This window comes from Anolis carolinensis, chromosome 3, assembly GCF_035594765.1.
Source record: "Anolis carolinensis isolate JA03-04 chromosome 3, rAnoCar3.1.pri, whole genome shotgun sequence".
Lineage (NCBI taxonomy): Eukaryota > Metazoa > Chordata > Lepidosauria > Squamata > Dactyloidae > Anolis > Anolis carolinensis.
In genome coordinates, this window is record NC_085843.1 from 817,703 (window position 1) to 833,806 (window position 16,104).

Below are 16,104 nucleotides of genomic sequence, written 5' to 3' on the forward strand. Positions count from 1 at the left end.
AATGTGATGCGGCAGCTAAAAAAGCCAATGGGATTTTGGCCTGCATCAATAGGGGAATAACGTCTAGATCCAGGGAAGTCATGCTCCCCCTCTATTCTGCCTTGGTCAGACCACACCTGGAATACTGTGTCCAGTTTTGGGCACCGCAGATGAAGGGAGATGCTGACAAGCTGGAAAGCGTCCAGAGGAGGGCAACTAAAATGATTAAGGGTCTGGAGAACAAGCCCTATGAGGAGAGGCTTAAAGAGCTGGGCATGTTTAGCCTGCAGAAGAGAAGGCTGAGAGGAGACATGATAGCCATGTACAAATATGTGAGGGGAAGTCATAGGGAGGAGGGAGCAAGCTTATTTTCTGCTGCCCTGCAGACTAGGACACGGAACAATGGCTTCAAACTGCAGGAAAGGAGATTCCACCTGAACATCAGGAAGAACTTCCTCACTGTGAGGGCTGTTCGGCAGTGGAACTCTCTCCCCCGGGCCGTGGTGGAGGCTCCTTCTTTGGAGGCTTTTAAGCAGAGGCTGGATGGCCATCTGTCGGGGGTGCTTTGAATGCGATTTCCTGCTTCTTAGCGGGGGGTTGGACTAGATGGCCCTTGAGGTCTCTTCCAACTCTACTATTCTATGATTCTATGATTCTATGATTCTATGAAGCTCTGTCCACACTCCAGGCATTTAAAGGGTTTCTCCCCAGTGTGAGTCCTTTCATGGGGACATAGACTTCCACACTCAGTGAAGTTTTGTCCACATTGCAGGCATTTAAAGGGTTTCTCCCCAGTGTAAGTCATTTAATGTGAACGTAGGTATCCACTCCGAGCAAAGCTCTGTCCACATTCCAGGGATGTATAGGGTTTCTCCCCAGTGTTGAGTCCTTTGATGTCTACGTAGACTACTACTCTCAGTGAAGCTCTGTCCACATTCCAGGCATTTAAAGGGTTTCTCCCCAGTGTGAGTTTTTCGGTGTGAACTTAGATGTCCACTCTGAGCAAAGCTCTTTCCACACTCCAGGCATGTATAGGGTTTCTCCCCAGTGTGAGTCCTTTGATGTCTACGTAGACCTTTAGCCTCAGTGAAGCTCTTTCCACACTCCAGACATTTATGGGGTTTCTCTCCAGTGTGAGTCCTTTCATGTGAACGTAGGTTTTTATTCTCAGTGAAGCTCAGTCCACACTCCAGGCATTTATAGGGTTTCTCCCCAGTGTGAATTCTTTCATGTGAATGTAGACTTCCACTCTCCGTGAAGCTCTGTCCACATTCCAGGCATGTATAGGGTTTCTCCCCTGTGTGAGTAATTTGATGTGCACGTAAGTTTCTAATCTGAGCAAAGCTCTGTCCACACTCCAGGCATGTATAAGGTTTCTCCCCAGTGTGAGCCCTTTGATGTCTACGTAGACTTCCAGCCTCAGTGAACCTCTTTCCACACTCCAGGCATTCATAGGGTTTCTCTCCAGTATGAATTATTTGATGTCTACGTAGCTTTCCATGATTAGTGAAGGTCTTTCCACACTCCAGGCATTTAAAGGGTTTCACCCCAGTGTGAGTCATTTCATGTGAACGTAGACTTCCACTGTTAGTGAAGCTCTGTCCACATTCCAGGCAGTTATAGGGTTTCTCCCCTGTGTGAGTTCTTTGATGTCTACGTAGATTTTCATTCCGAGTGAAGCTGTGTCCACACTCCAGGCATTTATAGGGTTTCTCCCCAGTATGAGTCCTTTCATGTGAACGTAGACTTCCACTCTCAACGAAGCTCTGTCCACATTCCAGGCACGTATAGGGTTTCTCCCCAGTATGAGTCCTTTCATGTGAACGTAGGTATCCACTCCGAGCAAAGCTCTTTCCACACTCCAGGCATGTAAAGGGTTTTTCCCCAGTGTGACCTCTTAGATGTCTACGTAGACTTTCAGCCTGAGTGAAGCTCTTTCCACACTCCACACAATCATAGTGTTTCTCCCCAGTGTGAGTCCTTTGATGACTATGTAGACTTCCAGCCTCAGTGAAAGTCTTTACATACTCCATGCTTTCATAGGGTTTCTCCCCAGTGTGAGTAATTTGATAACTATGTAGACTTCCAGCCTCAGTGAAGGTCTTTACATATTCCATGCTTTCATGGGGTTTCTCCCCAGTTTGAGTCCTTTGATGACTATTTAGACTTAAACTATGAGGGAAGCTCTGTCCCCACTCAAGACATGTATAGGGTTTCTCTCCAGTGTGAATCTTTTGATGATTATGTAGACTTGAACTATAAGTGAAGCTCTGTCCACACTCTAGACATGTATAGGGTTTCTCCCCAGTATGAATCCTTTGATGCGAACGTAGATTTCCACTCACAGTGAAGCTCTGTCCACATTCCAGGCATTTATAGGGCTTCTCTCCAGTGTGAGTTCTTTGATGTGAACGTAGCTTTCCATTCTCAGTGAAGCTCTTTCCACACTCCAGGCATTTGAAGGGTTTCTCCCCAGTGTGAGTCCTTTGATGTGAATGTAGAGTTCCTTTCTGAGCGAAATTCTGTCCACACTCCAGGCATGTATAAGGTTTCTCCCCAGTGTGAGTCCTTTGATGTCTACGTAGATCTGAACTATGAGTGAAGCTCAATCCACACTCTAGGCATTTAAAGGGTTTCTCTCCAGTGTGAGTCCTTTCATGTGAACGTAGGTGTCCACTTTCAGTGAAGGTCTGTCCACATTCTAGACATTTATAGGGTTTCTCCCCAGTGTGGGTCCTCTGATGTCTGCGTAGACCTCCACTCACAGCGAAGCTCTGTCCGCATTCCAGGCATTTATAGGGTTTCTCCCCAGTGTGAGTCCTTTGATGTGAATGTAGATTTCCACTCTGAGTGAAGCTCTTTCCACACTCAAGACATATATAGGGTTTCTCCCCACTGTGAGTCCTTTGATGTGAAAGTAGAGTTCCACTGTGAGTGAAGCTCACTCCACACTCAAGACATGTATAGGGTTTCTCCCCCCTGTGACTCCTTTGATGTGAAAGTAGAGTTCCACTCCGAGTGAAGCTCATTCCACACTCAAGACATGTATAGGGTTTCTCCCCAGTGTGAGTCCTTTGATGTGCATGTAGATTTCCACTGTGATTGAAGCTCATTCCACATTCAAGACATGTATAGGATTTCTTTTCCATATTGACGGTTATGTATATTATTAATGGCAATATGGACACTTGAGTCTTAGCTTTTTCTTTCTGATCAAATGTGAGTTCCACAGATCAGCACCTAGGGAGGATTTCTTCTTCCTATCGGATTTCCTTCAGTACTGCTCTTTGGTTTCAAAATTCCTAAATATCCACTAGATATTGATATTGTCTTATCATGCCAGAGGTGACTTCATAGGGTCTTCATTTCCCTGGTCAAGAAATAAGAAGCAAAAGATTAAAAATGAAGTTACAAACCTCCTTTATTTCCAAGATTATCCTCTTTTCCCTTCATGGCTCTTGTTAAAACTGGAAATACCAAGGACTAGAGTTATGAAGGGTCTCAAGGACAGACACAGAAACAAGCAAACGTGATCACAGATTTATAAACAATAAGGTATGAATTCAGAAGGAGAAGAAGGAAGAGGATGAAAATAATGAATGATGGGTGGAAGAAAAAGAGGACCTTAAAGAGACACATTGCTTGACCCTAAACATGGCTAAAGAAACATAAGGCAGACAGTCAGACAGACCATAGATGGGGCATCACTCACTCTGAATAACGGGTTTCCATTAATTAATTATCAGCCTAAATTAAATGTTAAGAGATACAATTATTCCTTTATTTCATGAATTTCTGGGTCCCCTTTCAGGCCACAAGGGATATCAGATCTGCTTCCTGCGCATCCCAAATTCCCAAGGAAGCTGCCTTCCTGCCTGGCAAATTCAAAACCACATTTAGGCACGTTGAGATGTCCACAGAATTGGTCTCTTCTGTACTAAGTCCCCGATTGGGCTGTTCACTCCTTTGGTTGGGCCACAGGATGGCATGCAAATACAGGCACGCCTCCTTCCAGCCCAGCCTTTTTCAGCCATGTCCATTTCCTTCTCTTATTCCCTGTCCACTGTTACGGGGAAAGGGTTTCCAGCAGGTGAAGGCGCTGGAGAGAAACACGGGCTATGAGTACAGGGTTGAAAGAATGGTTAGTAACCACCAGCTGCAATAAATCACGACTGACCGAGAGGTCACGAGTTCAAAGTCAGCCCGGGTCAGATTTGTCAGTGGATGATGGGGTGCAGAGTGGATTCCAAAAATTCACCATCCCGGTCTCACCTCCTTCTCCAGACTGTCTTCCCGTGTGGATAAACAGCACTGGTCAAACACACTCCAGCAGACGAGGGTTCGGTTGAAAATCAACGGCAATAAATCTTTATTTACATAACTATATATAAATAGAAAAAATCAGTCCTTTCTCCATGAGTGCTCTCACCAAAGCAACTCATGCACACACACACTCTGAAGACACTCCTCTGCATTCCACAGACCAAGAAGAAAGTCCCGGTCAAAACAAACTTGACCCCATTGGTCCTGTGATACGTCAATCATAGCAGGCTCTCATTAACTCCATAACTACTGGAATGCCTTGCCGAAAACTAACACATAAGGCATTTCTAATAACCCAGATTGATTTTAACATTTCACAATACACAATACCCTGACAAGATTGAGCGTCCGGCCATTAAATAGCCTAGCTCGTTGTTGACCTAAGCAAACCAAAAGACAGTTGCATCTGTCAAGTAGGAAATTTAGGTACCGCTTTATGTGGGCAGGCTAATTTAACTAATTTATGACACCATAAAAAAACATCGAGCAGTGTGCAGAAGAATGAGGAAGTACTCCATCAAGGACTCGGTGTCACAGTGGATGATGAAGCAGCAGCTCTCCCTTTCGCGGGAAGCGAGCATACCCTCATGAAGCTGGAAAATGTTAAATTGCCACTGTATCCGTCTGTGTCTGTATGTCATACGTCTAATGACATTAAATGTTTGCCACCTATATGTACATTGTGATCCGCCCTGAGTCCCCCCCCCCCCCCCCCCGGGGTGAGAAGGGCGGAATATAAATAAATAGTAGAGTCTCACTTATCCAAAATTCACTTATCCAACGTTCTGGATTATCCAATGCATTTTTGTAGTCAATGTTTTCAATACATCGTGATATTTTGGTGCTAAATTCGTAAATACAGTAATTACTACGTAGAATTACTGCGTATTGAACTACTTTTTTCTGCCAAATTTGTTGTATAGCATGATGTTTTGGTGCTTAATATGTAAAATCATAACCTAATTTGATGTTTAATAGGCTTCTCCTTAATCTCACCTTATTATCCAACATATTTGCTTTTCCAACATTCTGGTGGCCCGTTTATGTTGGATAAGTGAGACTCTACTGTACTGTAAATAATAAATAAATAAATTCAATTGACCTGCTTCCCCTGGCATTAAATAAAAGTATGGGCCTAAATATTTAGCTGACAAAAAAATCATGAGAAAAACATAGGCTGTGGAGAAATTATTTACCTGGATAATTTTTGAAGGATGCTTCCAAGTGGCTTCTAAAAGGTCCAAAACGTAGAGAAAGGCTTCCCTGACCTGGGGCACATCTACAGTGTAGAACAAATGCAAACTGTTTCCACTTGAGCTGCCATAGCTCAGTCCTATGGAACTTCTGGGAGTTGCAATTCAATAAGGCACCAGCTATCAAGGATCACTCTAAAACTTCAAAGGAAGCCTTAGGAGTGGCCATGTCATCAAAGGGCTGTGAACAACAACAACAAAACCAACAACAACAATTTATATTCCGCCCTATCTCCTCAAGTGGACTTGGAGTGGATCACAGTATACATATACTGCAATCATTCAATGCCATTTGGACATCTGGACAGAACAGAACAGACAGAAAGGAGGAATGTTGTGTTGACGTTCAGCTTTTGGCACCTTGGAGGTTGTGCTCGAATCCAGCCACGAGGGGATGATGCCACTCCATCCTCTAAGATGAAGAGCCATCAGGACTTCCTCCTTCCTTTTGGTTGCAGGCCATTTTCTGGTCTTTTTCTTTTATCTATATACTAGCTTGGGGACTCGGCGTTGCCCGGGTCATTTGAGAATGGTATTATTTGTCTTTTAATGTTATGTATTCTGTTTGGACTGGGTGAACCACAATTCCCAGAATCGTGGCTGAATCCTCCCCAAACCCTGCCAGTACTATAAGTTGGCCATTTTGGGTGTGTGTCCCAGGTGTGCTGCAGTCCTCTCTGGATGGGGGTGAACTACTGCAACTTCAGATTCCCGGGGCAATTGCCCCGAAATATCTATCAGTATCCACAGCAGGCAATATTCAGTCTGTGTGCCAAGTTTGGTCTAGATTCGTCATTGGCTGGGTTCAGTGGTCTTTGGATGGAGGTGAACTACAACTCCCAAAATCAAGGCCCCTTCCCACAAATACCTGCAGTATGTTCGGTAGGTCATGAGGCTTCTCTGTGTGAAGTGTGGTCCTAGTGCATTGTCAGTGGGGGTCAGTGTTTATTGTTTACTGCAGGTGAACTATAACTCCCTTTTTCCCAAACTTGTGCAATATGTTGTATTGGTTATGGGGGCTCTGTGTGGTAAGTGTGATGCTCATTCAGTGCAGGTGAACTATAAATCCCAGTACCTACTACTCCTCAACTTCCAGTCCAGTTTCCCTCCAAACCCACCAGTAGTCAAATCTGGGCCTATCGGGTCTGCATGGCAAGTTTGGCAGAGCGCCATCATTGTTTGGGTTCATAGGGTTCTGGGTGTAGGTGAACTACAACTCCTGTATATTCCCCAGTAGGAGTGACAGGGCTCTGACTTGATGCAGGTGAACTACAACTTCCACCATGTGGAGTCAATCCCTAAACTCCTCCAGTAAGTTTAGTTGGAGCTCAGTTCTGCTCTGTTTGTTATGCAGAGAGATTGGAAAGGAAAGGGCAGTGGGCGGGGCCATGCAAATTCCACAGCAATGGAGAACCCTGGGATGGCTGCCTGTGGTGGAAGAAAAAGCAAAATCTAGGATGAAATGGTCCCCAAACGAAAGCATTCCTTGGGTGGTGGGCTGTAGTGTTTGGGAAGGACATTGGCAGGGGCTGGGCTGCATGTTCATGGCATTCGCTGTAACCGCAATGTCAGTGGAAAAGAGTGACTTGCTAGATTCTTAACCCTGGGAAGTGTAGCCTGTTTATGGAGGCCGGAGGCTGTCTGTGTGAGCAGACATCTGTGCCACATACACAAATACGGGTTTTCGCTTTTATTATGGATTTAGATATTAGATATAAATGAGTGATGGAATCCCGGCAACGAGCAAAACAACACAACTAAACACCCCTCCCCCAACTTCAAAATTTAGGAGCACAACCCCTCATCCACGCCTCTAGGTTCATACAACAAAAATACACAACAGGAACCACCACGGGGCCTAAAAAATCCAAAAAACAAAAACGCTCCATGTGCGCCTCCGCCAAAACGAACCCCAGGCGCGGACAGAACCACCCCCACCCCTCCCCTCAACAGGCGCTCCCGTGGGCTCCCCTTTTCCTGCCCCAACCAAAACTCACCCAGTGGCCCTCAACATGGCACCAGGGAGGAGGGAACAGCGAGGCCTGCACGGAGCCCCCCACCGCCACCCTCCGGAGAGGCCTGGCCAGGACCGGGCCCGGGGGACGCAGCCAGGAGAGGGCCCGGAGCCCAGGCCTCCTCCCCGGCCACCCTCCTCCAGGGCCTCCTCCTCCTCCTCACGACAATGAGAAGGAGGAAAGCCAGGAGGGAGGGAGGGGCCTTGCCCACGGCGCCCCGTCAAACAGGCCCACCGATGCCCCGGAGGTACGGAGGGGCGGGGGCCAGGAGGAGGAGGAGGAGGGGGACGTAGGAAGAGTTCTCCCTCAATTACTTTCAGTTTCTCCTCCTCTACACCTCAATTATAATAAAAAACAATCACAACCACAACAATAATAATCAACAGCTTCACAGGCAAGAAGCACCCAGGCACTGAAGCTGCAAGGCCATTCAGTGCTAATCAAGCTCGCCAATGGCAACATTCACACTTGCCCTCCAAATAGACAATACAGTACACTCTCACTTAGCCAAGCTTCACTTATCCAAGGCAGTCTGCCATTTAGTAGTCAATGTTTTCGAACTAAATGTTGCAATGTTTGCATGCTAAATTCGTAAAAACAGTAATTAATACATAAAATTACTTTATATCATATGTAATAATTACTATGGTCTAATAAGAAAACAGAACAATATAATCTTTAAAATCAGGACACTAAATACAAAACAACACTCAAAAGACAGGGACATTCCAGACACGGGAATTCCACACAGGAAACAATCAGGCCCAGCTAACACCTCCCAACAAAGGATTCCCTCAACCAGGAAACAGCCAGGCCTCGAACCTCCAAGGCCATTCAATACAAATCAAGGTAACTAATTCCAACATTCATACTTCCTGCACTCACACTATTCATTCCTATTCGACCTGCCCAACCAACAATTCTACAAGGTACAAAGCGGCCAGGCTTCAAAGCACCAACACTATTCACTCCTCTTCAACCTGTCAAACCAATATTTCCCCTACATAAAAAATCCTCACGTTTGGAAGCCATCAGGCCACTCCGTCCCATTCAACCAGCCGAAGCAAGGAGGCCCCTATATAGAAAGCACCCAGGCTTGGAAGCAGCAAGGCTATTCAGTGGAATTCCAAATGGCCACAGCAACACGTGGCAGGGCACAGCTAGTGGTATCATAAAATACCTCCCCAGCTAATTAGCTTAGGTAAACAGTGAGCTGGGCTGATAGTCAGGAGCTCACCCCAACCGGACTTCAAACTGGCAACCTTTCGGTTGGTAGATAAATATTATTATTATTATTATTATTATTATTATTATTATTATTATTATTATTATTATGCTCCCCCCAATCAGCCAGAGAGTTTATGGATCACATTCAGAAGTCCCATGACATTCCCCTTACAAAGATTACAGATTGTGGTGCCCAATCTGCCTCAATTTTGGAGAGGGTCTCAAGACTATGCAAAGCCAGATAAGAGTCCTGCTTTTTGCCCTCAAACTTACTGGCCCAACAGAAAGCACCCAACAGGTGCTTTGGCAACTCTTGCGTCATTACGTTAATTGCCAGCAAGGTGAATGGCGGGACTGCTCCCTTTTGCTGGGATGGCTTAGAATAAGCTTTTAATTGGTTTTAACTATTTGTTTTTTAATACTGTCAGTGTTTAATTTTAATGTTTGTGCGTTTTTTGGTTTGTGTTGCTTCTATTGTTAGTCACTTTGGGTCTCCTTTTAAGAGAGAGAAAGCAGGCTACAGGTTTGTTTTTTTTCATGTCAGGACGAAGCCAGGACATGAATCTGGCAAAGCCATTAATGCTAATCAAGGTGATTAATTACAACATTCATACCGGCTTCCAACAGACAAGAGTTCCTTCTCCCACCCTGGACATTATTCCACAGATATATAAACCTTCCTTGCTAATTTTTTCCAACAGACCTCACAACCTCTGAGGATGCCTGCTGTAGATATGGGTGAAACATCAGGAGGGAATGCTTCTGGAACATGGCCAGACAGCCCAGAAAACTCACAACAACCCTATGATTCCAGTCATGAAAGCCTTCAACAACAAACTGCAAGTTGCTTCTAACGTGAGAGAATTGGTCGTCTGCAAGACATTGCCCAGGGGACATAATAACAACAACAACAAGTACTACTACTACTACTACTACTACTACTACTACTACTTTATTCTTGTACCCTGCCTCCATCTCCCTGAAGGGACTCGGGGCGGCTTTCATGAGGAAATGAACCAACCACAACATAAATTACCATATAATCCATAAATTTAAAACACAATATAATAGCATAGTTACAAAACTATTTGCCTGGATGTTTTGGTGTTTTACCATCCTGTGGGAGGCTAGAGCTAACAGACGGGAGCTCACCCCACTCCTCAGATTTAAACCGCTGACCATTCAGTCAGCAATCCTGCCGGCACACGGGTTTAATCTATTTATTTATTTATTTATTTACTGCATTTATATACCGCTTTTCTCACCCCTGGGGGGACTCATTAACCCATTGCGCCACCAGGGACTCCAGGCTGGAGATAATAATGATATTGATAATAATAATAATAATAATAATAATAATAATAATAATAATAATAATAACCTTGACAGCAAGACAACAAGAGCTCAAGGATAAGATCGTGGCTCATGCTGCAGCAAATGCAATAAGAAAGCGGCTCTCAACTCTAAAAACAGTGCCCAAGAGACAACTGGCGCCTCTCATGAAAGATGTGAATGCAGCACTCTCCACTGTCCAAATAACATCAATTGAACAAACAAACCAGTTTGCCTACAGTGCAGCAGTGATAGTAACAGAAGAACTTGGGCTCCTACAACCAAGGCAGCCCCAAAGAAAATCGACTGGAAAACCAAAGTGGAAGGTCAGGCTAGAGTTGAAAATCAAGAAACTTAGATCAGATGCAGGTAACCTGAAAAATATGAAAGAGAGGAAACTGAAGAATGACAAAATCAAGCAATACCTGATCCGAAAGTACTGGCTGAACACCAGAAAAATTGAAGAAGCTTTGGAAATCGTGAAAGAACAAATTACAGCAACAGCCAGAAAAATTGAAAGGTATGAAGCCAGAATCATCCAGTACAGACAAAATCAACTGTTTCAATCAGACCAAAGACGGTTCTACCAGAGTCTGAACCAAACAACAGACACAGTAACCATAAAGCCAGAGAAAACTGCAACAACAAAGTTCTGGAAAGAACTTTGGGAAAATAATAAAAACTACAACAAAAACGCTGGGTGGATAAAGGAGTTTGAAGGAAAATTCTCACAGAACAAAATGGAACTGATGGAAATAACAACTGAAATGATCAGCAAACGAGTGCAAAAAGTCAAGAACTGGACATCGCCTGGTAGTGATCAACTTCATGGATTTTGGCTCAAACATCTGATTAGTTTACATGGAAAAATGGCCCAACAATTCAATGAGATGCTGCAGAAAGGAAGTATCAGTGAATGGCTAACAACTGGAAGAACATACCTGATACAAAAGGATCCAGCAAAAGGAGCAGCACCAGGAAACTACAGGCCAATAACGTGTCTGCCCACTATGTTTAAACTACTGACTGGCATCATAGCTGACAGAATTCAAGACTATCTTGAAGAAAAAAACATCTTGCCAGATGAACAGAAAGTGGATTGACTACAAAAAGGCCTTTGACTCACTCCCACACAGCTGGATCATCAAGTGCCTGGACGCCATTGGGATTAGTAAAAACGTTGGCACCTTCATTGAAAACATGATGGAGCACTGGAAAACTGAACTGTTTGTTGGAAATGAAAGCTATGAACTTGTCAACATCAGAAGAGGAATTTTCCAGGGAGATTCATTGTCCCCTCTGCTTTTCATTATTGCCATGATCCCTCTGTCAACAATCTTACAAAAAACAAATCTCGGCTATCAAATATCTAAGAATTCTCACAAAATTTCACATTTGATGTACATGGATGACCTGAAGCTATATGGGAAAATGGAAACTGAAATCCAGTCTCTGACCAACACTGTCCGAATTTTTAGCACTGATATCAACATGGAGTTTGGTTTGGACAAATGTTCGACAGTGGCATTGAAGAAGGGAAAAATCATTGAAAGTGAGGGCATCAATATGCCCAATGGCCAAACAATAAAGTGTCACCAGCCAGAGGCCTATAAATATCTGGGCATACTACAGCTGGACAACATCAAGCATGAACATGTGAAAACTGTGGTCAGCAAGAAATACACACAAAGGGTCAGAAAAATTCTCAAAAGCAAACTCAATGGAGGCAACACCATCAAGGCCATAAACACCTGGGCCATACCTGTCATAAGATATACTGCTGGCATCATAAACTGGTCACAGATGGAACTGGACAATTTGGACAGAAAAACAAGAAAACTCATGACCATCCATCATTCCCTGCACCCCCTGTCAATTTGTTGTAAAACATGATGTTTTGGTGCTTAATTTGTAAAATCATAACATAATATGATGTTTCGTAGGCGTTTCCTTAATTCCTCTTTATTATCCAACATTTTCGCTTATCCAGCTCGCTTTGGATAAGCGAGATTCTACAGTATATATATACGCACACACACATTTATTTGTGTCCTACTATTTCCTCCCTCAAAGGAGACTTAGTGTAGAATTATATTATACAATAATATCAGAATTTAGCTCCCAATGAAAAAAAATATTATTATTATTATTCTATGTATTTATAGCCTGCTTTTTAAAAAACTGATTTTATTACAAACATGGGCCAACTTTGGCCCGCCTGGTGTTTTGGACTACAATTCCTAACAGCCGGAGCTGAAGTCCAAAACACCTGGAGGGCCAAAGTTGGCCCAGGCCTGATTTATTAAGTGGGAATTAACCACAATGAAGTTATTATTGCATCGATGTGCCGGAGTGGTTCAAATGGGATTGAATTCCCCATATGGAGGGGAAGACGGTCCTTGGTGTAGGAGCCTGCTTGGAAGTCTTGTTTTTGAGCCACATTCCCAGGAGGGACGTTTGCATTTTGAACCTGGAGTTGTTTTTACGGTAAATTGACAGAAGAGGGGGCCTCTGCGTCAAAAGTCAAAATAAGTGTCAAATAAGTAGCAGAGGTTGTAATTTAGGGTAAGAGGCAGTTTTTGACCCCTGATATGTAAAAAAAAGAAATCTCAAATGAATGTTAAGTTTTGGTGCAGGAGGCGTTCTGGTAACTTATGAGAGAAAATGTGCAAGAGGGAAGTATAGAGGAGATGCTGAGTTTGTTTTCTGGTTTGTTTTTTAGGGAAAGTTCTGTTTGGAAATAGAAGTCATTTGAATTTCCTACAAAATACAGTAGAGTCTCACTTATCCAAGCTTCACTTATCCAAGGTTCTGTATTATCCAAGGCAGTCTGACTTTTAGTAGTCAATGTTTTTGTAGTCAATGTTGCAATGTTTTGGTGCTAAATTCGTAAATACAGTAATTACAGTAGAGTCTTACTTATCCAAGACTCGCTTATCCAAGGTTCTGGATTATCCAAGGCATTTTTGTAGTCAATGTTTTCAATATATCATGATATTTTGGTGTTAAATTTGTAAATACAGTAATTACAACATAACATTACTGAGTATTGAACTACTTTCTCTGTCAAATTTGTTGTCTAACATGATGTTTTGGTGCTTAATTTGTAAAAACATAATCTAATTTGATGTTTAATAGGCTTTTCCTTAATCCCTCCTTATTATCCAAGATATTCGCTTAGCCAAGGTTCTGCCAGCCCGTTTAGCTTGGATAAGTGAGACTCTACTGTACTACATAACGTTACTGTGTATTGAACTGCTTTTTCTGTCAATTTGTTGTAAAACATGATGTTTTGGTGCTTAATTTGTAAAATCATAACCTAATTTGATGTTTAATAGGCTTTTTTTTTCTTAATCCAGCCTAAATATCCAACATTTTCGCTTATCCAATGTTTTGCCGGCCCGTTTGTGTTGGATAAGTGAGACTCTACTGTACAATAAATTGGGTGAAGTTTTTGCAAAAGAGTTAAATGAAATGGATACAGTAAGATTTTTAAAAGGAATTTGTTAACAACCAATTTGGGAGCCTTTATCTGGGAAGGGTTAACTTTTGTCAATTCTGTCTAAGTTTACTGATTAAAGGAGAGCTGGAGTTGAAAATAAGGTTTACCAAATTACCGCATTTTCCTGAAAATAAGGCAGTGTCTTATATTAATTTTTGCTCCCAAAGATGCTCTAGGTCTTATTTTCAGGGGATGTCTTAATTTTCCATGAAGAAGAATTCACTTTTATTGTTGAACAAAAGAAATGAACATTTATTATATACTGTACAGTAGTTGTCATCACAAACCAGCATAACCCAACAAACTGTGAATCCTATCAAGAATTTCTTGTTACTACCACTATTTCTATGTACAACAATCTATGGTATGTACATTTACTGATTCTGCCTGCTCTGGTGTTCTGTTCGTTGGGCATGCTTCCAAACAAAAACTTTGCTAGCTCTTACTTTCAGGGGAGACCTTATATTTAGCAATTCAGCAAAATCTCTACTAGGTCTTATTTTCTGGGGATGTCTTCTTTTCAGGGAAACAGGGTAGCACTACAGACAGTGATGTTAAGCCATTCAGCCTGAGGATCATAGAATAGTAGAGTTGGAAGAGACCACATGGGCCATCTAGTCCAACCCCCTGCTAAGAAGCAGGAAATCGCATTCAAAGCACCCCCGACAGATGGCCATCCAGCCTCTGCTTAAAAGCCTCCAAAGAAGGAGCCTCCACCACGGCCCCGGGGAGAGAGTTCCACTGCTGAACAGCCCTTCTCACAGTGAGGAAGTTCTTCCTGATGTTCAGGTGGAATCTCCTTTCCTGTAGTTTGAAGCCATTGTTCCGTGTCCTAGTCTGCAGGGCAGCAGAAAACAAGCTTGCTCCCTCTTCCCTATGACTTCCCTTCACATATTTGTACATGGCTATCATGTCTCCTCTCAGCCTTCTCTTCTGCAGGCTAAACATGCCCAGCTCTTTAAGCCGCTCCTCATAGGGCTTGTTCTCCAGACCCTTCATCATTTTAGTCGCCCTCCTCTGGACGCTTTCCAGCTTGTCAACATCTCCCTTCAACTGTGGTGCCCAAAATTGGACACAGTATTCCAGGTGTGGTCTGACCAAGGCAGAATAGAGGGGGAGCATAACTTCCCTGGACCTAGACGCTATTCCCCTATTGATGAGGCCAGAATCCCATTGGCTTTTTTAGCAGCCGCATCACATTGTTGGCTCATGTTTAACTTGTTGTCCACGAGGACTCCAAGGTCTTTTTCGCACACACTGCTGTCAAGCCAGGCGTCCCCCATTCTGTATCTTTGATTTCCATTTTTTCTGCCGAAGTGAAGTATCTTGCATTTGTCCCTGTTGAACTTCATTTTGTTAGTTTTTGTTAGTTTTGGTTAGTTTTGGCCCATCTCTCTAGTCTGTCAAGATCGTTTTGAAGTGGACAAGACCTTGGGAGAAATGAAGGTGACCACGTGCCCTCTGGACTCTTGCCTATTGTCGCTTATTAAAGGGGCCGGGGGGGGGGATTGGTGGAGAGGGTGCTGGTGCTGGTATCATGCCTGGTAGCCTTAACAAGGCAGGAGTAAGACCGCAATTAAAGCACTGGACCCCACTCAACTGAACAACTTTTGGCTGGTGTCAAATCTCCCCTTTCCAAGCAAGGTTCAGTCTAGAGAAAGTGGTGGCCTCACAGCTCCACAGCTTCTTGGAGGAAACCAATGATCTAGCTCCACTTCAGTCTGGTTTCAGGCCCAGTTATGGAACAAAGATGGTATTGGTCACCTTGGTGGATGATCTACGAAGAGAGCAGGGCAGGGTGGGTGTGTCCCTGCTGGTTCCCCTGGACATCTGCCTTGGTCAGACCACACCTGGAATCACACTGCGTCCAATTCTGGGCACCGCAGTTGAAGGGGGATGTTGACAAGCTGGAAAGCGTCCAGAGGAGGGCGACTAAAATGATGAAGGGTCTGGAGAACAAGCCCTATGAGGAGCGGCTTAAAGAGCTTGGCATGTTTAGCCTGCAGAAGTGGAGGCTGAGAGGAGACATGATGAGAGCCATGTACAAACACGTGAGGGGAAGTCATAGGGAGGAGGGAGGGAGCTTGTTTTCTGCTGCCCTGCAGACTAGGACACAAGGGAACAATGGCTTCAAACTACAGGAAAGGAAGGAGATTCCACCTGAACATCAGGAAGAACTTCCTCACAGTGAGAAGGGCTGTTCAACAGTGGAACTCTCTGCCCCGGGCTGTGGTGGAGGCTCCTTCTTTGGAGGCTTTTGAGCAGAGCCTGGATGGCCATCTGTCGGGGGTGCTTTGAATGCGATTTCCTGCTTCTTGGCAGGGGGGTGGACTGGATGGCCCATGAGGTCTCTTCCAACTCTACTATTCTATGATTCTATGATCTCAGCGGCCTTTGATACCATCGACCATGGTATCCTTCTGAGTCACTTCTCCGGGATGGGGCTTGGGGACACTATTTTACAGTGGCTCCG

At 43.9% G+C, this 16,104-nt stretch overlaps 1 protein-coding gene across 1 annotated transcript in view; it reads right to left on the reverse strand.

Moving 5' to 3' along the window:
• Positions 1-651: 651 nt before the first annotated feature.
• LOC100559894 (zinc finger protein 239) overlaps positions 652-16,104 on the reverse strand; it is a 39,541-nt gene continuing 24,088 nt past the window's right edge. The window contains exon 2 of the mRNA XM_062977008.1: positions 652-3,349. Coding sequence (XP_062833078.1) covers positions 756-3,128 — 2,373 coding nt within the window. The 5' untranslated portion in view covers positions 3,129-3,349 and the 3' untranslated portion in view covers positions 652-755. The remainder of the gene's footprint in view (positions 3,350-16,104) is intronic.